The following is a 24,200-nucleotide window of genomic DNA, read 5'->3' on the forward strand; positions in this document are numbered from 1 at the left end:
CAACGCATGTTGGGAGCTGGAGTCCAGAGCCGGCCCCGCCCACTTCACAGGCGGAAATGGTTCCGGAGCGCGCCCGTCACCCGGGCTCTTCGCTTTCGCCCAATCCTCGCAGCCCTCAGAGAGCCAACCAACGTCAGTCTCGACGTTTTCCCGCGAGAGATGTTTACTAATATCCTGGAGCGGGAAGGGGCGAACCTCAGGGTTAAGTATTGTTGTACGATAGGGCTCCTTGCTTAACACTTTTCGCCGGAAGAGCGCTGTCGGAGACAGGATTCCGCGCCGCGAGGCAAGATGCTGAAGTCCAAGACTTTCTTAAAAAAGACGCGGGCGGGCGGCGTGATGAAAATCGTGCGCGAGCACTACCTGCGGGACGACATCGGCTGCGGTGCGCCCGGGTGCGCGGCCTGTGGCAGTGCGCACGAGGGGCCGGTTCTGGAGCCGCAGCCCCTGGATCCGGCGAGCAGCCTCTGCCCGCAGCCGCACTATTTGCTGCCTGACACCAACGTGCTACTGCACCAGGTGCGTCGACGGGTGGGCCAACCATGGGAACCGCGGTGCTCCCACCAGGAAAAGGGGGCGTGACAGATAGGGAAACTGAGGCTCGAGGAGATGCGTCTTGGGCAACGTCACGCACTTAGGGAGAGGCAAACCTCATCGAACCTTATGCCTCCTGGCCCCCAGGCCGAGGTTCTTTTCCTTGGACGTATTGTTTTTGAGTTCTTGGAGTCGTAAGAACTTTAGATACACTAATTTTCTAACTCCTGGTGTCTCTTCTGCCTTAGATTGTAAGTGTCTGGAGGCCGGGGACCTGGGCTTCTGTGGCCTCCAGCCTGCGACCCCCAGGCAGCTTGTAAGTGCCTACCAACGAAAACTATGTGGGCCAAAGTATTTCTCTTTTAATGGACTTAATTTTACGAATATTTGAAATTAGTCTGTTTACATGTGCTTTTCTCTATTAGACCTGAGGGATTTTCTGTAGTAAAATAGCTCATTACCTTAATGTATACTTGGTGGTTTTTTAAAACGGACAGGTTTTATGTTCGACAGAAACCATTTACAAATGAACATAGAAAAAAATTAATTATTCTTCTTCCTTTTCTTTTCCTTTTAAGATTGATGTTCTTGAGGACCCTGCCATCAGGAATGTAATTGTGCTACAAACAGTTCTGCAAGAAGTGAGAAATCGTAGTGCTCCGGTGTATAAACGAATCCGAGATGTGACTAATAACCTGGAGAAGCATTTCTATACATTCACTAACGAGCACCATAGGTAGGGGGGAATTAATGTGAAGTATCAGAAAACTATAAAATTAGCTAAATTTGAGAGAGGGGTCCTGTAATTTGTGACTTCAGAAGATATCTGATAGATTTCATACAAGAGTATTATTTGGATCTTACACAGTTGTACAGAATATAATGCTAAGTACATCTCATTAAGGTCACGTAGGCATTGATTGGATCAATCTTAGAGCCAAGGTCTCCTGACTCTTGGGTTATAGTAGGTACTTTTATTTCCAAAATGTTTTCATTTTGAATTAATCTTAGTATGAGTTGAGCAATAGAATCTTGGCAGATGAGATTTGTCTAGGTTCTTAGAATACCATATTCTATAAATGGTAAATGTAGGTTAATGAAGTGTAAGTTTTTGAAGGTGGTTTAGATATATAAAGCAGATTTATTCTAAATGGGCTTTTAAAAGTTAATCTAGACCTTATAACTGGTCAAATTGAAGAAGATAAGGTTAAAGAATAGAATTATGTTCCAAATTCAAGACCTTCGTTTGAATATAATATGTGGTTTTAGAAAATAGTTATCACGATATGTAAGTCAACGATGAATCTTAGTATACTTTTATTATAATAGATCAGAAGGCCTCAATCTTGACATTGCTGACATTTTGGACTGGATAATTCTTTATCGTGGGCAGGTCATCTTATACATCATAGGATGTTTAGCAGCATCCCTGGCTTCTACCCACTAGATGCCAGTGGCAACGCTTCCCCCCTCATCCGCAGAGTTGTAACAACTCATAATATTTTGGGACATTGTCAAATGTTCCAGGTGAGTGAGGCAAAATTACCCCAGTTGAGACCACTGGATTAGATGGTAGATCTGGTAATGAAATCCCATTGGAATATGCTAATTAAAAATATAATTTCTCAGTTTTTCCTTATATTCCAAACTTAAAAAATGTTCTTGTAAAGAACATCAGTAAAGCACTTGTAGACTTCTTATTCTAGTTCCTCCTCGAAATCTAGAAACAAATGTCACTTGTCTTTTAGTGCAGAAAGATCAAGTTTTTATGGAGCATGATCATCAGATCACTAATCAGAGGTTATTTTGTTAGCTTAAGTGTAGTGAATAGGGTTTAGCAATAGTGGGGTTGATAGAAAAAATCTTAGATTTTAGGACACTTGGGCAAATCTCATTTAAAATTCTGTTGCTCAACTTATGCTAAAACCAATTCAAAATTTTATGACAAGGTCTTTGATAAGCTTAAAGCATTAGCAGGTACACTTAATGGTGAGAAATAAAATGATTCTGAAAACAATATAAAGTCAAAAAATTTTTAATTGAATGTATTATATTTAAGCACTAGAAGTTGTTATATTGAGTTTTGTTATTCTTAAATTTGGCTTTGAAAAATAGATTTAAAGAAATCAGAATGCTGACATTTGGGAATTCAGAGTAGATAGAATTGGAAGGAGTATGCAGTCATATCTGTATCTGGTTTTTCAATCTCTAGAAAGACTGGTTTTTAATTCATGTTTATCATAGATAATTTACATGCATTATATATGATTGTAGAACCATATAATCATAAATCATCTAATATAGCTTTTAGAATTTACTGTTAATCTACAGTTTGAATGAAATCTCATCAGACCTGCAAAGTTATATTATAGTTTTTTCCAACAAACTATTATTTCATGTTCCAACCCAAGTGTAAATTCTGATTTTGAATTTTTCTTTTGGTGAAATAAAATTGTTTTAGCTTTAGCTATTCTATTAATAATATGCTTTTCTTTGAGTACATTCCAGAGGAAAAGATACACTATGGACTTTTAAGTTTAATGGTTATTTAGCATTTATGTCCCAAGACTGTTTCTATTGGTTTTCATTTCTTTCTTTTTTAAAAAAATTTTTCTTTCCTTTACATTCAGAGAAACTTATGTGGAACAAAAACAGGGAGAAAATTCTAATGACAGGAATGATAGAGCCATTAGAGTAGCAGCAAAATGGTACAATGAACATTTGAAGAAAATGTCAGCAGAGAATCAGCTGCAAGTTATCTTTATAACAAATGACAAGAAAAACAAAGAGAAAGCCGTAGAAGAAGGAATACCAGCTTTCACATGTAAGTCTAAATGTAGACACTGTTAGTTCACCTTTGTAAATGCATATAAAAATGATCAGGCCCATGACAGGTTCACTTGACTGTATAATATATTCATGGTCCTGTATTATTTCATGTAATTTTTTTTGCATTTTTAAACTTCCCAGCATTTCTAAGGTAGGTGTGTTGTGGTGCCCAGTAGCTAATTTTCCCATCACCATTCAGAATGGCTTAGCAATAAAAGCTCATTGATATGCTTGACTCTGCTTAGACACTACCACATCAACAGTTACGGCCTCCACCCCCCACCCCCAACCACCCCCCCAAAAAAAATTGACAGATGTACCATCACAAACAAGATTATTGGTGTTCTTTCATATCTAAAAACAAAAAAGAACACTTGAATTTATCAAGAACAATAAAACTTGTTTTTCAGGTGAAGAATATGTAAAGAGCCTAACTGCTAACCCTGAACTCATAGATCGTCTTGCTTGTTTGTCTGAAGAAGGGGTATGTTTGAGTTTGTTTTATTTTGTTTCCGAACAGTGAAAATATTAAAATAGCCGCTTTGAGTCATTAAATTTAGAATTTGGAATGTTGGTGGGTAAGCTGGAATTGGAATAGGAGCTGGGTTGTAGACAAGAGTGTGTACTAGGTTTATCAAAATGCCATTCCAAAAAGACTTGACTTTCTAAAGAGATGTTTTTTGCCCATATAGCCTCAGCAACCCGGGTAGGGCTAGGAGTAGATATTTGACAAAGAAGTGGCAGGCTGCAGACAGAGCATACAGTTGTATTAATCTCAAAGGAGGACAGGAGGGAGTCATAATAGGTAGAACAGGAAGGGTAGGAGCCATATAATGCGGACCTAGAATTTATTCAGTAGGTCACTAGTTTTTGAACTATCTTATAAAGATCTCCCTAAAGGGCTGCTATGAAGAGATAATAGCAGATAGGATTCTGGACTCCCAACCTTACAATGGCAGACTAAAAGAAATTAAGGGTGTATGAAAGTGTACCTGAGAGGGATGGGGGAGGATGATCAGAAATGTTATTTATTTGAAGTAACATTTCAGCACTCTTACTGATATGTAAGATGATGCTCTGTATCAAGGGCAAGATTAGAGGCAGACAGATGAGTAAAAGGATTACTGCAATAGCGGATATGAGAGGGTATGTCATGGGAATCATTTAACTTTGTGAACCCTCATTTCCTTAGATGTAATGTTTGTTTAGTGATCACGACTTCCTAGTGTTGTTATGAAGATTGAATGAGATAACAGCAGTGATATTAATAAACTATCTAGCACATAGCCAGGGTAAATGTACCATTCCAAATGGCAGCTGTTGTTATTGTAGAAATAAGTTTTATGTAATAGAACATTATACATACATCCAGTGTTTACCGTATTTTTCTCATTACTGCTTGCCTTCAACCAGCTACTTTACAAAACTAAATGGAAGTGAGAAAATAAAATCTGGGCTCAATTTTTGTAATACAGATTTAGGATTGCCCTTCTAATACGTAGTCACTAGTTCCATTATTCACTTTTCAAGTGCACAAAAGCCACTTGTGCCCAGTGGCTACCATATTGACATCACAAAAGGAATAGTCCCTTCATCAGAAAATTGTTTTAAATAGCACTGATCTAGAAGAAAAAATGAGAAGTAACATTGGTAAGATGTGGTATTTGATTAAGTATTATGGTAAGGTAAGTGTAGGATATAGTAAAATGACAATTTTGTTGTATTATATATGTTCCTCAAATTCACTTTGCCATGCAGTATCATGTAATGAAAACAGCTTATGGGGAAACGTAGTTAGGGGCACATACCCCAAAACTTCATGAAGTTGTGGAAAGAGAGTATCTAAATTTGGACAGAAGGTTCTTGTACTAGATGAAGATGGCAAGGCTCATAACACACTTGGTGATCTGAGGTAACTGATAGATGTTTGAGAGGCTATGTATGTGTTTTGTGGATTCCTATGCAGCTTGGTTCAGCTGGTGCAGTTTTCTGCATTCACCTAGTATATTCTAATCTGTCAGTTGCATTGCGACAGTTTCTGTTTTCAAAACAGTAGAACTGACTATACTTAGTCAGAGTACCTAACCCAGGTTTGGGGTGTCAGGGCTTCTCAACAGAAGAAATATCTATGCCGAGATATGAAAACTGCTAACTAAGCAAATTTGCTTTGAGACAGGGTCATTTTAGCTATATTACGTAAAGGAGTTAGCCATGGTAATAATTAGGGGAAGAGCATTTTGTGCAGAGGAAACAGCAAGTTCAAAGTCTCTGAGGTTAGAATAAGTTGGTAAGATCAAGGAACAACTAAAAGTGTTGGGATAGAGCGAGCAAAGGAGAAAATGTTAGTAATGAAGTTAGAACTGTAGGTAGGGTCCAGGTCGTGTAGTATGTAATAAATAATGGGAAAATATTGGATTTTAGTTCACTGGACCTGGACAGCTGTTGAGCAAGGGAATAATGTGATCTATCTGGCTGCTCTAAGAATAGATTAGAAGCAACATCCCCCAGGAAGGAGGATATTTTAGTACTTCAGTAGAGAGAAAACAAACAGAAAATTGGACCACGGTAGTAGCAGTAAAGGTAGTGGGAAGTACTCAGATATTGGCTGTATTTTGTAGATATATGTTTTAGGAGTTGGTGATGGATTAGATGGGACTGTGAGGAATATGGGTGACTCTAGGTCTTTTACCTAAGCAACTAGATAAATAGTATTTCTTTATTTCTACCAGATGAAGGGGGAAGCAGGATCAGGTGGAAAATTGCAAGTCTAATTTTAGACATTTTCATTTTGAAATACCCATTAGAGCTCAAGCAGCTTTATAGTTTGACTAGTTTGGTATACAAATCTGTAGCTCTTGAGGCGGGTTATGACTAGACATGACAGATTTGGAAGTCATCAACATACAGATAATATATAAAATTGTAAGACCAAATGAACTTATCTGGGGCGGGAATAGACAAATCTGTTTTGTTTTTTGTTTTTTGTTTTTTTAAAGCTATAATTCACATACCATATAACCCATCCATTTACAATGTATAATTTTTATATATTCACAGAATTCTGCACTGTCACCATGATCTAATTTTAGAATGTTTTCTTCCCCTGTTGAAGAAACTTCATATCCATTACGACTTGATCCCAATCTCCTCTTGAAACGCCCTTACTCCAGCCCTAAGCAACCACTAATTTCTCTATCTATAAATTTGCCTCTTCTGAACATTTAATATAAAGGGAATAATGCAATATATGGTCTTTGTGACTGGTTTTTCTCAGAATATTTTCACGGTTTTCCCGTGTTGTAGCATATATCAATACTTCATTTGTTTTTATTGCTGAATAACATTCTAGTGTATGGTATGCCACATTTTATTTATACATGTACCAGTTAATGGACATGTTCGTTCTCACTTAGGGGCTATTATGAAGAATGCTGCTATGAACATTTGTATACAAGTTTTTGTGTGGACGTATCTTTTCATTTCTCTTTGGTATATACCTACGTATGTATATAAGTAGATTTACTGAGTCATAGGATAATTTTATGTTTAACTTTTGAGAAACTGCCAAACTGTTTTCCAAGGTGGCTGTGCTAGTTTACATTCCCATCAGCAATGTATAAGGGTTCCAGTTTCTCCATGTCATCACCAATACATGTTTTTGTCTGTCTTTGATTATAGCTATCCCAGTGGGTGTCAGGTGATATCTAATTGTGGTTTTTATTCACATTTCTCTAATGACTAATGGTGTTGAACATTTTTGTCATGAACTCTTTGGCCACACACACACACGTACGTGTGTTTGTGTCTTTGGAGAAATGTGTATTCAAATCCTTTGCCCATTTTTTTGTTGGGTTATTTGTCTTTTTATAGAGTTGTAAGGTCCCTTTAAATATTCTGGATACAAGACTGTTATCAGATATATGGATTTGCAGCTATTTCTCCTAGGCAAACTTTTTTTGTAAAGGATCAGATAGTACATTTTTTTAGCTTTGCAGGCTGAATGGTCTCTGTCGCAAGTTCTCAGTCTCTGCTTTTGTAGTGCAGAAGCAGCCATCAACAATAGATAAATGATTGAGTGTGAATGTGTTGCAGTAAAACTTTATTTCTCAAATACAGGCAGTGGCTTGGACTTGGCACATGGAATTTAGTTTGCCTAGCCCTGACCTAGGGGAGTGAGTATAGTTAGTAAAGAAGAGGTCCAAGGGCTGAGGCCTTGGGCACTCCAACATTTAGAAGTCAGGAACATGAGGGGAACCAACAAAGGAGATAGAAGAGGAAAACTGGGTGAGTGTGAAATTCTTGGAAGCGAAGTACAGAAAATGTTTTAAAGACAAGAGGGTGTCCATCTGTGTCAGATATTAACTGGTAAATCAAATTAATGAGGACTGATGATTGGATTTAGCATCATGACAGTTTTGAGGACCTGTCCAGTTTAGTCCGAAGTCTGACTACAATAGATGGAAAAATGGAAAGAGAAGTTACGGTTGTAACACTTTCAGTGCTATAATGGAGAGAAATGAGTGGTATTTGAAGAACAAGTGAGATCAAGAGTATTTTTGTTTGTTTGCTTTTTTAAAAGATGGGAGGAAATAACAAGAAAATAAATGTAGATAATGAAAGGAAAACAGCCTATCATTGAGCCTTGTGACACATTTAGAGATCAGGAACAGGAGATCAGAACAGGAACAGGAAACTAATCAATGAAATAGGACAGAAACCAAAGGATTAATGATTCGAATGCTGATGTGTCTCAGAGAAGGAAAGATCTCTTTTTTTGGAAAAATCATATTTTAAAATTCTGGTAAAACTAAGAATGGAGCATTGAATTTGCTAAGACATTATAAGTGACCTTGGCAGTAATGGTTTAGTTGAGTAAGGATGACACTCAACTAGTGCATTCATGAGAGAGTATATAGGTGAAGAAGTAGATACACAGCTATTCTAGAGCATACCTCTGCGGCATTTTGGTATGAAGTGGAACAGAGGATCCAGCCACTGTCTGAAGGAGACCCAAATTTTATTTAGTTATTAATAGATCATATTATGTTTATATGATGGTGAGAATGTTAACAATAGAGAAGAAAATTACACCCGAAACTTACTGGATTTCGTTAACCAGTGTCACCATAATTAAAATAAACAAACAAACAAACTAAGAAAATAAATCTTAAGAAAAAAAACGTATGATTCAAGAGAGAGAAGATAATTACAGGAAAAGTTCTTGAATAAAGGAAAGGAGATGGTTTGTAGTACCCAACTGAAAGAACAAACATTCTATTCACTGTTACAGGAGAGAAAGCTGAGGTTTTGATGTAGGTGCAAGTGGGTGGGCAGATTTGGTGAGAAGATGAGGGTGGGTCTGTCTCTACTGATTGCTTCTTGTTCTCAGTATGGAGATTGAGGTCGCCACCCCCCCCCCGCCCCGCCCCGCTGAGAATGAGGAAGGAAGACAGGGCAGTTAGGGAGTTAAGCAAAAAAAGAGGAAGGTACAAAGTATTCTCCTTAGAAGGTGGAAATAGAGCAGGAAATGAAAGAAGCCATGCAGTCAGGATTTTGGATATTGAAGTCACTGAGAATCCTGATAGATCTTATGATAGATCTAAAGCAGTTCCCAGCCTACCTCTATCTTATATCCTTAGCTGTTTAAAATAGCCAAAATAAAAATAGTATTTCTTGTGCTTTCAGTAGCCACAGTCTTTTTTCATGAAATCGAGGCTTCAAATTAGCTTTCCTGTAGCTACCTGCCCACTTAAATACACATCTTCATTTTGGGAGGCCTGGGGTGAGAGTTGGTATGCAGAGTTGCTTAGTGACATACATCTGTGGCTAAACCCTAAATGTAAGGAAATTGAAATGTTTGTGTAAGTTGCCCTAAGAATAGAAAGCACTTTTTTTCTCACTGTGCTATATTCTTATTCATGAAGTTATATATACCATGATGTGGATGGTTTTTTAAAAAACTACCTGATTGTGATAATAGTTACATATTGAGTATATGGAAAACTTTACATACTAACTGCATCTTTTGGTTTGCTTATTTCACAGAATGAAATAGAGAGTGGAAAAATAATATTTTTGGAGCATCTTCCCTTAAGTAAGCTACAACAAGGCATAAAATCTGGTACATATCTTCAAGGAACATTTAGAGCCAGCAGGGAAAATTACTTAGAAGCTACAGTATGGGTTCATGGAGACGCTGAAGAAAATAAAGAGGCAAGTGTGTAAATAAATGCCTTATACACTAATATACTTTCTGTTCATTATTTTCTTTGATAAGTGCTTAAAATTTTGTATGAGAATTTAAATTTGCTTTAACTACCCTGTCAGCTTGAAGGCTGATATGTGGGAGGTACAGATAATAGAACTAATCACTTGTTTAAAAAACCACTTATTGAAGAAAAGAACTTTCTATTAACCTACTTTTAAGGAACAAAAATCTAGTCAAGTAATAAAACAGGATGACAGGATGCTTCTATTTTATGTATTATGACCAGTTATGGGAAATACTATTTATATAACGTGTAATTGCTCCAGAAAGCTTTATACCCTTTCAAGTGAATAGCAATTATTTTGAACATGCTCACTATTTGCCAGGCACTCTTCTATTTTGCATGCTGTGTTTCCTTTAATCTTCAATCCAGCCTATAGAAGTAGGTACTCTTTTTTCATTTTACCAGTCAGGACCCTGAGATTTAGTGAGGTTAAGAAATTTTCCCAAGGTCTTTTTGTACTACTGTTACAGCAGAACCATGAACACAACCCATATTTTCTGACCCTGTTTTTGTCTCTTTGATAATGAGAAATTAAGAGTATGGAGTAAAGGGGCACCAAGGAGGAAAAAATATAAAGGAGGATAAATAGAGATACATAGTGACATTCAGAATATATCTAAACTTGTTAGGGAACCTTCTCATTCTTACATTGCTGTTATATATAACTGGGCACATGGCATTTCCTGTTTTACACAGATAATCTTACAAGGACTTAAAAATTTAAACCGAGCTATTCATGAAGACATTGTGGCTGTGGAGCTTCTCCCCAAGAATCAGTGGGTAGCACCATCTTCTGTGGTTTTACATGATGAAGGTCAGAATGAAGATGATGTGGAGAAAGAAGAGGAAAGAGAACGCATTGTATGAAACCAAGCAGGTTTTAATTTTTGTCTGTGTAGCTTTGTATAATTAATATGGTAGCTTTGGAGAAAATGAAACATTTCATTGCTTTCAGGTATATTGAACAAAATTATGGTTCTGTAGGTTTAATACATGTCATACACAAAGTTAATATTTTCCCTTTAAGTGTTTAGTCTTAAATTAATGTCTTATTTTGCTCAATAAATGAATTTAAATACAAAAAAATTGTTAACTTGTGTATAAAACTTAAACTCTGACATTCAGGTACATGATCTGTCGGAATGAATGAGGTTTAAGTAAATATCGATTAAATTTTTCTGAAATGCTTTTATGTAATGTTAAAATTCCCTTAGCATACTAGATATATTTCTGGGCCCTTATATTTGAGTGTGTTTAAAAATTCCTTCTCTGTTACTGTATTTGTTATGAAGAGAATGCTTTTAGTTGTTTCTTATAGCCAAAGTCTACCTGATGTGACCTATTTATTTCTCTATTTTAGAATTATAAGAGTAATATAAATATTTGGAACTCATACAACGTTAGTAGTTCTTTTTCCGTGAATTATATTCACCGCTCTGGAGTCTTACTGTGACATTATCTGTGCAGAGTGTAGGACATAGGAGAGTGTTAGGGGTGACATACTATAAGATCCTTCTGCTGTTTCCATAAGAAATACTCTTTATTTTGAAAAAGGAAGCAACTTTAAAAATACTACTTTTTTTTAGTGTATTAATAAATGCCACATAGCTAATTAGTACAAACTAGTACTAAAGTCCTAGTCTTTGAATTCCCAGACCTGTGTGTGTTAGTAAATCCTAATATTAAAAATGAAAAGAGTTGAATTCTGACATACTTATTCAGTTATATTTATTTTTTTCAATTAGCTGTTTTCGCATTCCTTTATTATTATGGAACTATTTCTGTGGTTTGGTTTGACATGCTCTTGCTTAGAATTTTGAAGCATCAATATTCTGTACTTTTATGTCATAATTTAGTGCCTGAAAATATTAGTAGCATATTCATATTCTCATTATGAAGGGAAATTGTGTCATTATACTTAGAAATAACTGGAGATTTTTTTTTTAAATCTCAGCTTAAGACTGTTGTAAATGAAAAAATGTTGAAGCCTACTGGCAGAGTCGTAGGAATAATAAAAAGGAATTGGAGACCGTATTGTGGCATGCTTTCTAAGTCTGATATCAAAGAGGTGAGTAGAGAGCATACTGCTATGTAATAAAAAATGATACATATTTAATACAACTTACAGCCCCCGTTTGCCCCCACCCCAATTTTGTATGTATGTGAAATCTTTTTTCCTAATTTTCTCTAGTCAAGAAGACATCTTTTTACACCTGCTGATAAGAGAATTCCTCGAATTCGGATAGAAACCAGACAAGCTTCTACATTAGAAGGACAGAGAATTATCGTTGCTATCGATGGATGGCCCAGAAATTCCAGATACCCAAATGTAAGTTTGAATTATTAATTTTATTTTAGATGATTTCATTTAAAATTTAGAAATAAAATTGCTTTTTTCAGTGGAATTAGAATCTGCTTATGTTATAAAATTTATACTGAAATTTAAGAGTATTTCACACAGGTACCTGATAAGTACTGTACATCCAATTTGAAATTAATCTTATGAAATTCCAATGTAAATCATTTGGTTACTTTTATTCAGAATTCCAAATAAATAACTTCTATTGATAGGAACTACAAAAATGGTGTTTGATACCTAAGTAAACGTTAATAAGCAGATTTTGAAGCTACTGTATTTGAAGCACAATGAAACTTGGAACTAATCGGAAATAAACAGATACTTTGTTAAATAAGCGCTTAGGCCTTCATTAAGTCTCCATCATAAACACTTGAGGATTCTCATCATTATTTAATTTACCAAGGGGTCATTTTTAAGAAGTGGTTTTGCATACATACTAAGGTGATATGTAAATGCACAAGAATTTAATGCGAAAATAAAATACAAATTATCAAATAAAGTTATAAAATACACCTTTTTAATAACACCTTTTTGGCTTTAGGGACACTTTGTGAAAAATTTAGGTGAAGTTGGAGATAAAGAGACTGAAACAGAAGTTTTGTTACTTGAGCATGACGTTCCCCATCAGCCTTTTTCACAGGCTGTTCTTAGCTTTCTACCAAAGATGCCCTGGAGCATTACTGAAAAGGTAAGTCGGAAAGAATTCTTAGTGACTTTATAAATTACTATATCTGAGCGAATTTTCTTTGATTTCCGTATTTTTAAATATGTAGAAACCATAGTCCCTTTCTTTTCTGCATTTACTTAGGTACAGTACTCTTAGGTATTACAGAAATCACTTGCACTGAAAGATACTTTTTTCTAGAGGACTGACACTAGCTTATGTCAAATTTTTCAAAGGCAAGGGAACCACAAGTAATGTCTGGTTATTAAGAAATAAGATACTTTTCATTTTTATATTTTTGTATAGGTAATGTCGATTTCATAAGAGCAGTGTTGCATTTGTACTATCCAAACAACTTTTTATTTCTTAATCATGTGGCATCTTCTAGGACATGAAAAACCGGGAAGATCTGAGACATCTGTGTGTTTGTAGTGTGGATCCACCGGGATGTACTGATATAGATGATGCTCTGCATTGTAGAGAACTTGAAAATGGAAATTTGGAGGTATTTATTTTGTACTTTCATTCTTATCCGTATAGTTTTGTTCTTGAGTTTATTTTCTCTTGACCTATTGTAGAATTTGTGACTTATTTGTGCCAAGTATAGTCAGGTGTAGCTACGGAGACTGATGGGCATTTATCAAAAAATGAAATGGTAAATATGACTGAGTTTTTTCAGTTTATCTGAGTTTCTTCTCATAAAAACTCTTTATCCATTTCAGCATGTTAACATTCTTTTATTTTTATCTTTTTAAGGTCGGTGTTCATATTGCTGATGTTAGCCATTTTATTAGGCCAGGAAATGCTTTGGATCAGGAATCAGCTAGAAGAGGAACAACTGTGTATCTTTGTGAAAAGGTAAATGTATTAAATTTAAAATGGAATTTTGATCTATGCTTAAAACTTTCATTTTATTTTTAATGATACCATCATCTGAGGTGTTTTCTAAGGAAAGGACGACGTCAGTATTCAGTGAAATTTGATGAGTAACTATTTTGTTAATTGTGAACAGTTTGTAAAAATCGTGGGCACTTTTGGATTCTTGAAGAGTCACAGTTTACATAAACTAGCTAAAAGACTAATACATAGAATAAAGTGGCCTTATATCAGTGAAAATATTGCAGTGTTTTTTGTTATTGAGTGGCCCAAAATAACAAGTAGATGTTGTTGATATAAATTGTTGTGTAGCTTTTAACTTACTATTTATGAGTAGCAAATTAAAAATGTATTTTCTGTTTTTTATAAAGTTAAGTCATAAGTCTACTCAAGTATTGTCCCATAAACTTACAGAGAAAAATTTGTGAAAGTAGAGGAGAAAGTTAAGCTTAGTCTGTTATAAATTCATTGTTTATGTAGCTTTTTTCCCATAAAAATTCAGTGACTGTCTTTTTTAGTACTTTTAAAACACCACAGGGCTTATGTTAAGTCTTAGAGAAGAGGCCAGTTGTAGAGCTAGTAGGGCTTCTGTTTGCATCTGGTACAAATTTTCTAGAACAGAGATTTCAGACTTCATAGGACACCTAGGTGGTTAGTGAAGAGACTTAAATTTAGATCCGCTGACATGAAGTCCAGGTTTCTTTTATTGCTTCCTTTTTGTAACAGTTTTGTGTAAGGACCTTTCTAGAAATATATAATTTTTATTACATGTTTTCTCAATTCCAATTTTAAAGACCAAAATATTCCTTTTTCTTTTTCCTTGTTAAAGTGATGCTATATGAGAATGAAACCACAAATAAATTTATGGATATAGCTGAGTAATCTTCGACTCTTTTTATCTGTTGCAGAGGATTGACATGGTTCCGGAGTTGCTCAGCTCTAACCTATGTTCCTTAAGGTGTAACGTTGACAGGTATTTATGCATGTTTTTTCATAAGAACATAGTAGTTAACTACTTTAACTGATTCCCATTAACAAATACTATTTTCCCCATAGGCTGGCATTTTCATGTATTTGGGAAATGAATCACAATGCTGAAATCCTAAAAACAAGGTTTACCAAAAGTGCCATTAATTCAAAGGTTAGTTTCATAGTTAATATTTAATGTTTAAAATTTTTTATACTTTTAACACTATTCTAGATTGTTTTGAGAAAGTTAGGCTTATTAAGAAATTTTCTCCGGTGTTGCAGTAAAATCTAGTTTTTTCGCATTTATCTGCTTAAGTCTTAATGTTGATTGTAAATGAGTTTATGTAACAGTTGTCCTATATTCAGAAACTTATAAAGCCTATATACTTCAGAAGACCAGATGAGAGTTAATGAACCAGAAATCATAGGTGCAGAGTATACATACTATAGCTAGGAATCTCTCTTTTGATAATGATTTTTAGGTTTTCCAAAATCATGAATTTTATGTAGTGGAAATATGAGAATGTAGTCAACCAGCTTTTATGATTTATAAGCAGTATGTTAACATATGGTTTCTATTTTAGGCTTCTCTTACGTATGCGGAAGCTCAGATGAGAATTGATTCAGCGTCCATGAATGATGATATTACCGTTAGTCTCCGTGGACTAAATAAATTAGCTAAAATTTTGAAAAAAAGAAGAATCGAAAAAGGGTACATTTCAAAAAATATCTATTAAGTTATTTCTTAATTCATTTATCTTGTGTTAAGATAACTTATTAACTTAAGTGTTTTATCATGGACAACGAGGAATTATGTAATAGTTTGAACAGAGACATCATCCTACTTCTTCTAGCTACCTTTTGAGTATTAGCACCCTGATTCTGGAGTGATGTTTGTTTAGGAGTTCTGTTCTTGTAATTTGTTGTTTTAAAACCTGATATGTTTGAGTTAAAAATCTTAAATTTTAAAAAGGCAAGAATTCCTTAAGACTTTTCTATGGGTTCTTTTTAATTTTAATTAGAAATGAGTTTCCAGATTAAACATTGGTTTTCAATTTTAGTTAATGTAGAGGAAGTTCTTGCACTTGAGAGTTGGAAGAGGTTTTAGAGATTTTTTTCAGTCCGACACCTATGTTTTTTAAATGATTAAAAGTTACAGTCTTCCCAAAGATCTAATAGCTAGTGGTGGATTCACGTCTTTTAGCTATTAAATCATGGCATTTGCCTAATTACAAAAGGTATAAGGAGCGTCCAGGTACCCAAACTTGTTGAAGTAAAGTAGTTAAAAGAAATTTGGTTCTTGAAAGACATCATCTGGGTTCCCAGGCCTGTCCAGGAGTAGGATCACAAGCAGTTACTAAAAGTATTTTTGTTGGAGAATGCAAACTCTATATCTAAGATGCACCTGTTAAAATTAAAAATTTAGTTCCTGCGTTGCACTAACCACATTTCAAATGCTCAGTAGCCACATGTGACTAATGACTACCACATTGGACAGTGCGGATAGAAAACGTGTCCATTCCTGCTGTAAGTTCTATTGGACAGTGTTCTAGATAGCTGTGATGAGCCACCCCTATCTCTACTCACCCCTCCGTTTTTTGGGAAGTTTTCTAAGATCCTAAGTATGAAATTCAAAACTGTGTAAGGATAGTTGGGGTGCAGTAAATCCCAGTAAGACTGTTGCTTAAGCTTGTCATTTAGATGTAAGTAAGAGAGCTGTAGATTTTTTTTAATGACACAAAATGTTATTCAGCAAATATTTGTTTATTGAAGGTTTACAATATGCTGGGCATCAGAAGAAAGGTTACATAAAGGTAATTTTTAGAAAATATGTTTTAAAAGCAAACAGTAAAACAAATTGAAATCTTATTCATTTTGGTGGTTTTAAAGTAAAACAGTTAGAAACAGTAACATCACTTCTCATAATTAGGATAGAAAAGATATTTTTCATCTTCAAAAACAGTCTTTAATCTTGTAAATAGAAGGTCATCTGTTAAAAGCCATCATTGAATCTTAGTCTCAGGGAGAATTGAGAAAACAATCAGTAAAAACAAAAATATTTTTTGCCTTCATAAAGGTTATGTTCTGTCTTAGCTTAAATCATGTCTCTTTTAAAGAATAGACATAATTATGTTATGTAATGGTTAGTGTTCTATGAAGGAAAAATGATCATAATGTGATTCATATACCTTGCTTTTTAAGCCAAGACATATTAGTAAACACATGTTAGATCTGATGCAGAACCTTGGAAATACTGCATGGCAGGAAAGGATTATTTGTTGAGATTTCCTCTCTAGTATTCCTTTTGTAGCTCTTCTAATAAAGGTGAGTTAAGGAAGAAAAGGAATTTCAGTTAACTGGTCTCATCTCATTTTTTTTCTCCTATGATTGTACAAGGTTACCCAGCCTCATTAAAATTGACGTTTTAGGTTGATTTGTTCCTCCCCTGATGCAAGTAGCATCAAGGTATGATGAAACATTAGACTTCCCTTGCTTTGTGGGACTTTACTTTTCAAAGGAGAACTTGCCAAGTCATTAAACAAACCATGTATGTAAAGTACTTAGCATAATATGTTATCTGACACATAGCACTCAGATATTGATAGCTATCAGTATATGCAACATACTAATATTTATCAGTTTCTTCTGTTGATTTAGTCTGTGTAGGAAATGATTTTGAAGTGTGTATCTTCTAATGTCACTGATCTACCTGTAGCGGTTTGCTTTTTGCCTCTCTCCATCATCTCTCACGTCAATATATGGTTTTCTGTGGTACATAAAATGCTGCCAGTATCTTTAATTGTAAAAGTGATTACAAACCCATGTAGCTTAGTAAAAACTCATATCTTGGGTACAGAAGATATTCAGACCCTCAGAAGAACTTGTATTTTGTTGTGTTGCCATTGTGCTCTCTTGTTAAGTGCATTTTCGATCTATAAAATATTAAACTATCCACGGGAATAGAACATAAAACTTAGCAGATGGTCATAAAGCCTCCAGAAGAATAATCGTTACACACTCGCTGTAATCATTTTCTGTTTTAAAAGAATCACTTCCGGAATTATTTCTGTTATTGGCTCACTTGGGTAATTCACCTCTTTAATTTTTATTTAGGGCTTTGACTCTCTCTTCTCCGGAAGTTCGGTTTCACATGGACAGTGAAACTCATGATCCTATAGATTTACAGACCAAGGAACTTAGGTATGTAATTTTTTTTGATGGGCAATAAGTAAGATTTTGATTTTAAATATAACATCTGCTTTGTTAGTAAACAAAACATTTATACCCAAAATGTCTCTTTCTGGCAGGGTTATAATTTTTTTTTTTTTTGACATGAACTGTATAGAAAAGTAAACATCTCACTTTGAAGTTTTTCTTACATAAAACTGGGATTAGTATAGTAGAAAAATTTCCAATTTGAATTGGTTTGTCTCAAATTGGTGTGTGGTATATTAGAACTTGACTAGTAATAGTTACTGTAAGTAAAAGAAGATTGCCCTGATTAATTTCGTAAGTATTTTATGTAGAATGTACTGTGGTAGGATAAAGTAATAATCACAGGGCTTCAAAGCCAGACTGCCTAGGTTTAGATCTCACTTCTGCCTATATAACTCTAGACAGGTTTATTTGTGACTAATAAATAGTACTTACGTCATAAAGTGTTGCGAAGAGTTTTCAGGTGATGTACTCAGCTATTGTTATTGTTTTATTGATTTAATTAAGATTTAGGAAGCGAGGAATTTTTGGTTAAATCAGAGTTAGGCCTCTTTTCCATGCATCTTATATAAGGTAATTTCGTAATTAAATTTGCATTTATACTTTTCCAGTTGATGATTGAGGATTAGAAATAAGAGCATACTCAAGTTTGTTAGTTAGGACCAGTGTGTACTTTATAGCATTAGAGCTAAAATTTAAAAAATATTTTAGTTGAGACTTCTGTGCAAATAAGTCTAATGTTATTAGGAACAATAAGCCTAACACTACAAGCTTTTTTGAGGAAAAAATTGAATCCAGCTTTACCAAAATGGAACATCACCCATTTCTTCCTACCAGTTAGAAAAAAACTTAGTTCTAAGAAGTTGTCTCTATAGTTTTAAAGGTATGCTAGGAGGCATTAATAATATTGTAAAAATTAACATGCTGTAGGAATCTTGTGAAATTAAAAGTTTTTAGATGGAAACAAATGAAAGATTAATGCATGTTCAGTGACTTGAGAGAAAGAAAGCACTGTGTAAACAGAAGGTAGATCATTTATTAAACTTAAGTTTTAAATGGACATAGATAACTATTTAGAATGAAAAACATCAGATTGGTTAAGAGTTTTGAAGTCAAGATATGTAGACTTGGATCCTGTTACTACTAATAACTGTGACCTTGAGCAGGAATAATGGTACACATGCTCAGTTTTCTCATCTGAAAAGCAGGGCGTATGTGTGTGTATGTGTATATATAAACACATACATACACTCCTATATAGCACAGCACAATGCCTGGTTCATAATAAGCACCCCAAGTAGTTGTTGGAGATACAGTGTCTTTATTTTGGTGATCTATTGGTGAAAGTTTTATTTATTAAACCAAAATTTGTATGAACTAATCTTTTAATTCTTAGTAAACTTTATTTCTATGGATATATAGTTAAATAAAAATATTTTTATTTGGACTCAGTAAAAGGAGGTAAAAATGTTTATGATTTAGATTTTATATATTACTAGAGTTAGTAAAACTTTTATTTTTTTAGTGCAATTTGTAGAGTCTCTAGCACAAGATTGACTCACATAGTAGATGTGTAATAAGAGATTGTTAACATAATAGCTGAGAAACAAGAGCCTTAAGTTATATATTCAAAATATACATGTGCACACACACATGAATGTTTACTTAAGAAATACTTTCACTGTCTCGTAGGTAGAAAAGGTAACCTGTGAATAAATACGGTATATAGATGTCAGATTCTCTTTTCTTATTTAATGATTTTTCATTGGCAGAGAAACAAATTCTATGGTGGAAGAATTTATGTTACTTGCCAATATCTCTGTTGCAAAAAAAATTCATGAAGAATTTTCTGAACATGCTCTGCTTCGAAAACATCCTGCTCCTCCTCCATCAAATTATGAAATTCTTGTTAAGGCAGCTAAATCCAAGGTAAAGCCCTGTAGTTTGAAATGGTATCTGTAATTGTGTTTTGACCTATTCATTGCTCTAAATAATAAATCTATATTCACATCTCTATAAAAGTTTTTTTGTCATTTGATGCAAAAAATGCCAGTAGTTCTCTTCCTTTTTATTACCGATATATATTTCACGTATAACATTGTGTAAATTTAAGGTGTACAGCGATACATTTGTATAGACTTAAGTTATTTGCCATATCCTGGGCACATTAAGATCTTTTCATCTCTCTCTGCCTTTATACATATTCTTTATGCCTGTGTTCCTTCATGCCTCCTCTGAACTGCCCAACTTCAGAGATTTACAAATAATTTTTTTTCTCTTTATCTTCAACTCAGTTAAGCCCTCTTTATATCGTGTTCCTAAGAAGTAAGTCTATGTATTACCTACAGGGAAAAAAGGAAAATTATAGAAAGGGCACCATTTCCTCAGCCCCACATACCTCCCTGCCTCTGGGTAGTGGACTCATTTAGGCATAATTACCCTTACTCTTAAGGTGACTGGCTAAGGTGGAGGGAGTAGTTTTAGTGCTCAGGGCATTATTCTAACAGGATGGTGTTAGTTTCTGATGTTTCAGACCTTTATGGTGAGCTACCCCTGTCATATCTGTAAGAACCGAGTCAGCTCCTCTTTTGCTCCAATAGGGCTTATGCTATAAATTGGGGAATTTTCTCTTACTGTCTTATTTCTTCCTAAGACCTGGGTAGAGGAAGGGGGATTTAAGTATTTTTGCCTCATTTCCCCAAGCAGAATAAAGCAGCTAAGTTTGATGTATCACAGCATTGAGCTGTAGAGACCAGATACACTTTTATTTTGTCTCTGGCCTTTACTTCTACTCTGAATGGAATGAAAATACCTGCAGAGAAAATCTAGACAAGCTGGAAAGTATTCAAAGCTACTTTGATTTTTTTTTTTCTACTCTTAACAAAAATTAGGCAAGCACACGTTGGACTTTGAGAGATAGCACCGCTGCCACCACCATCTTTTCTTCAGAATGCTGATGAGCTTAGTACCTTTCATTACATTCAGAAAGTGTTAAGCTCTAATGTTAGACAAAACAATCATTGCTTTTTATAATTTTACTTTTCCTAGGTTAAAAGTAGAAGATAAGCACTATTGTCTGGTCAGCAATGACATGTTTGTTCAATCTGATCCATTATATTTTGAAGACATGATGGTACTGATTCTGAAATGTTTAATATGGTGCTCTTTCCCTCTTCTCTATTCACAGAATTTAGAAATTAAAACTGATACAGCCAAGTCTTTGGCTGACTCTTTGGACCGGGCCGATTGTCCTACTTTCCCATATCTAAACACTCTGTTAAGAATATTAGCCACTCGCTGCATGATGCAAGCTGTGTACTTCTGCTCTGGAATGGATAATGATTTTCATCACTACGGCTTAGCATCCCCAATATACACACATTTCACTTCACCCATCAGAAGGTACTTTTTTCCTTATGAAATGAAATAGAAAATAGTTAATTTTGAATTTTAAAAAGATATTTTAATGCTAACGTAGCATGATTCTCACTTCTCTCTTATATATCTAGATATGCGGACATCATTGTTCACCGGTTGTTGGCTGTGGCTATTGGGGCTGACTGTACTTACCCAGAGTTGACTGACAAACACAAACTTGCAGATTTATGTAAAAATCTCAATTTCCGGCACAAAATGGCTCAATATGCCCAACGTGCATCAGTGGCTTTTCACACCCAGGTACTTGCTTTCTGTCGATAATGTGAGGAGAGATGAAGTTTAGTTAATTTTTTATGTAATTTCTTTTCTTTTTGGATAATATCAGAGTATTTAAGACAATTCATAATAAGGTTGTATGTTATTTTACAGTTATTTTTTAAAAGCAAAGGCATAGTAAGTGAAGAAGCCTACATCCTATTTGTAAGAAAGAACGCTATCGTGGTGTTGATTCCAAAGTACGGTTTAGAAGGCACAGTCTTTTTCGAAGAAAAGGACAAACCACAGCCACGGCTCACTTACGATGATGAGGTACAGTATTTCTGATGTTTTATTTGTGGCAGGGGGAGAGGCGCTTTTTCCTTGATAGGTTACAGATTGTACCTATAAAGGGTCAAATTGTTTTTTGTACCCTACAAAATTTAATTATGTCACCTAAGCTTGCCGTGTATTCAGTTTCTCACTTCAGCATATCTTTCCACATAAAAATATTGACCTTGATTTGTTTCTTTTATACCATGTAAAGTTTCCCCCCTAAGGAAAACTTGAATTACACTTTGCCCTAGGTAGAGGGACGGGCTAATGTAAAGGAATAAGTGGCTGCTTACAGCTCAAGGAAGGGAATTTTCCTATTTCCCGTGTCTCTTATTTGACACACCCCCTACTTCCCTAACCTACTTCTTCCCTTTTAAGTGAACTATGAAGCAATAAACTGCCTGCAGTACCTCTGCGCTCCTCTACTGGACCAATAATTTGCTAATTAATGGGGTCAAAATCCTGAAGTTCAATATATATTGGGACCATCTTAATGAAAGGAGAAAGTGTGCACAGAAATAGCTCATATTTATATGAGACAGATCAGTGGTTTTTGTTACATTGAACACCTAGATGTGCTTATTAAATATTGAAGTAATTTTTAAATTTAAGCTTTTAAGTTAATATGAAAGGTAAACTATGAAAAATTAAAGCTTTAAGTGTATGAAAGTAATGAAAAATAGTAAAATGTATTTTGTTTAGATACCTTCACTTAAAATAGAAGATACTGTGTTCCATATATTTGATAAAGTTAAAGTGAAAATCATGTTAGACTCAACTAATCTTCAGCATCAGAAAATCCGAATGTCCCTGGTAGAACCACAGGTAAGACCGAACTTACACTGTCTGTGTTGTAATGGACTATATTTTGTGAAAGACGGATATAGTCATAAGTTATTTCCATTTAATGATAGAGGGACTTCTGGAAGTAGTGTGGAGGACAGATATTGCAATATCAGTTCCTATTTTCTTACTGATTGCCCTAAGGCGTGGGATCTTAGCTACTTAGAATTCTTCTGAGGTCACTGGTACCAAAAGCAGAGCTCTTTGAGATCCTCCCTTTGGTCCTTTTTCACTTTTGTTTTGAAAGATGCACTTCTGAAGTTTAAGATAAAGTGTTTCACCTAGGACATTGGTTCTTAACCTTTGTTTTGCCCCAGCACAGCCTCTGATGCTGATAGTCACAGTGGCTTGGCTAATATAATTGGATGTGTTATAAACAGTTCTCAAATGACATGCTTCTCACCTATTGAGAATCATGTCTGCCTTCTACATTTTTTAACCACCCTTACTTTGTGTGTGAAATATATACTGTATGTGGAAAACCTTTTCTAACCCCATTTTCCCCATCTACTCCTATGTCCTTTTGAACATGGAAGTGTCAGTGGGGAAGGCGAAGGTGAGAATGAGATTTAGTCCATATTTGTGGTTTTACTCACCTTATTTTTCTCCATTTGCATTATTTTAGATACCAGGAATAAGCATTCCTACTGATACTTCAAACATGGACATTAAGGAACCAGAGAGCAAGAAGAAGAAGCTTGAAAAATAGCTATAGTCGACCAAAAAAAACTTCAAGGATTGGTTTCCTTCAGGGAAACAAGAAACTTGAGAGAACGCTTCTAAATCTAAGAAATGTGTGAAATAGTTTGTTACTTTTAAGTACATTTTAATAATTTGAAAAATTTGCATTTTTATTGAACTGTTGACTGTGTCTATCCCATACTTCATTTCTGGATTGAACAGAACTATTTATGCAGAAAAATTCAAGTCAACATCCATTACTGAAATAGTGACAGGATAGTAAATTCAGGGATCTCTAAAAATCATTTAAAGGGTGCATTCATCTGCTTATTAAAGAGCAGATTAATTTTGTATAAGTAATTTATTTCATATTGATAGAAAAAATCTACCATTTTCCTATGGAGAAAAATAGAACATTTTTAGAAGCAAGGAACAATCTGTTGTTTCTAAATCTTGAAAGCTGTTTGGTATGGCAGTTTTTAGATTTCAAGACAGTGAAGTCAAGATGTCGGGGAGTTCCGTATTTAATTTCCTTTGCCACCTTTAATTTACCTTACATGTGTTGTTCTGTTAAAAACTCTCCGGCATTTTCTTAGTGATCCTTGAACAGCTGTGAATGTTTGAGAATTGAATGTTGTAGGAAGGCAAGATGTAGGATATTTTGATCTGACTGGAAAAATAGTTTTACCTGGTAATAAGTATGGTCATCATCCTTGACCTTCACCTCAAATATCTCCCCCAAAGTAAGGCATTAGGGTTCAAAGAATAGAGATGGATGCCACTTTAAATGTCACATCATGCTACTTGTAAAATAAAAAGTAGGTAATTAATGGCTTTTAAACCACATATGTATCAATTATGTAAGAAAGGGGGGTTGTATAAGTACATATTGAAGGGAGCAGATTGAAGTATTAAAATTTGGTGTGTCAGTGACTACTTCCTCATTAACCACAAAGATGAATAATGATTAAATTGGCATTTTCAAGTA

The 24,200-nt window shown here is 34.8% G+C and overlaps 1 protein-coding gene across 3 annotated transcripts; it reads left to right on the forward strand.

Moving 5' to 3' along the window:
- The first annotated feature begins 11 nt into the window (after window positions 1-11).
- On the forward strand, window positions 12-24,200 carry DIS3 (DIS3 homolog, exosome endoribonuclease and 3'-5' exoribonuclease). 3 transcript variants are annotated; one of them, XM_023536383.1, is made up of 22 exons: window positions 12-519; window positions 783-850; window positions 1,113-1,270; window positions 3,165-3,358; window positions 3,774-3,847; window positions 9,409-9,576; window positions 10,332-10,496; window positions 11,590-11,703; window positions 11,827-11,964; window positions 12,536-12,682; window positions 13,047-13,163; window positions 13,415-13,516; window positions 14,443-14,507; window positions 14,591-14,675; window positions 15,088-15,215; window positions 17,618-17,704; window positions 19,492-19,648; window positions 20,907-21,121; window positions 21,229-21,397; window positions 21,527-21,685; window positions 22,391-22,513; window positions 23,157-23,390. In XM_023536383.1, the coding sequence occupies exons 4-22, from the start codon at window positions 3,265-3,267 to the stop codon at window positions 23,238-23,240; spliced, it is 2,391 nt and encodes a 796-aa protein (XP_023392151.1). In that variant the 5' UTR covers window positions 12-519; window positions 783-850; window positions 1,113-1,270; window positions 3,165-3,264; the 3' UTR covers window positions 23,241-23,390. The 3 variants fall into 3 exon arrangements, with proteins under 3 accessions (XP_023392151.1, XP_023392152.1, XP_011368086.1); XM_023536384.1 differs by lacking the exon at window positions 1,113-1,270 and having other exon boundaries at window positions 90-519; window positions 23,157-24,200; XM_011369784.2 differs by lacking the exon at window positions 783-850 and having other exon boundaries at window positions 98-519.

This window comes from Pteropus vampyrus, unplaced genomic scaffold (assembly GCF_000151845.1).
Source record: "Pteropus vampyrus isolate Shadow unplaced genomic scaffold, Pvam_2.0 Scaffold155, whole genome shotgun sequence".
NCBI lineage: Eukaryota > Metazoa > Chordata > Mammalia > Chiroptera > Pteropodidae > Pteropus > Pteropus vampyrus.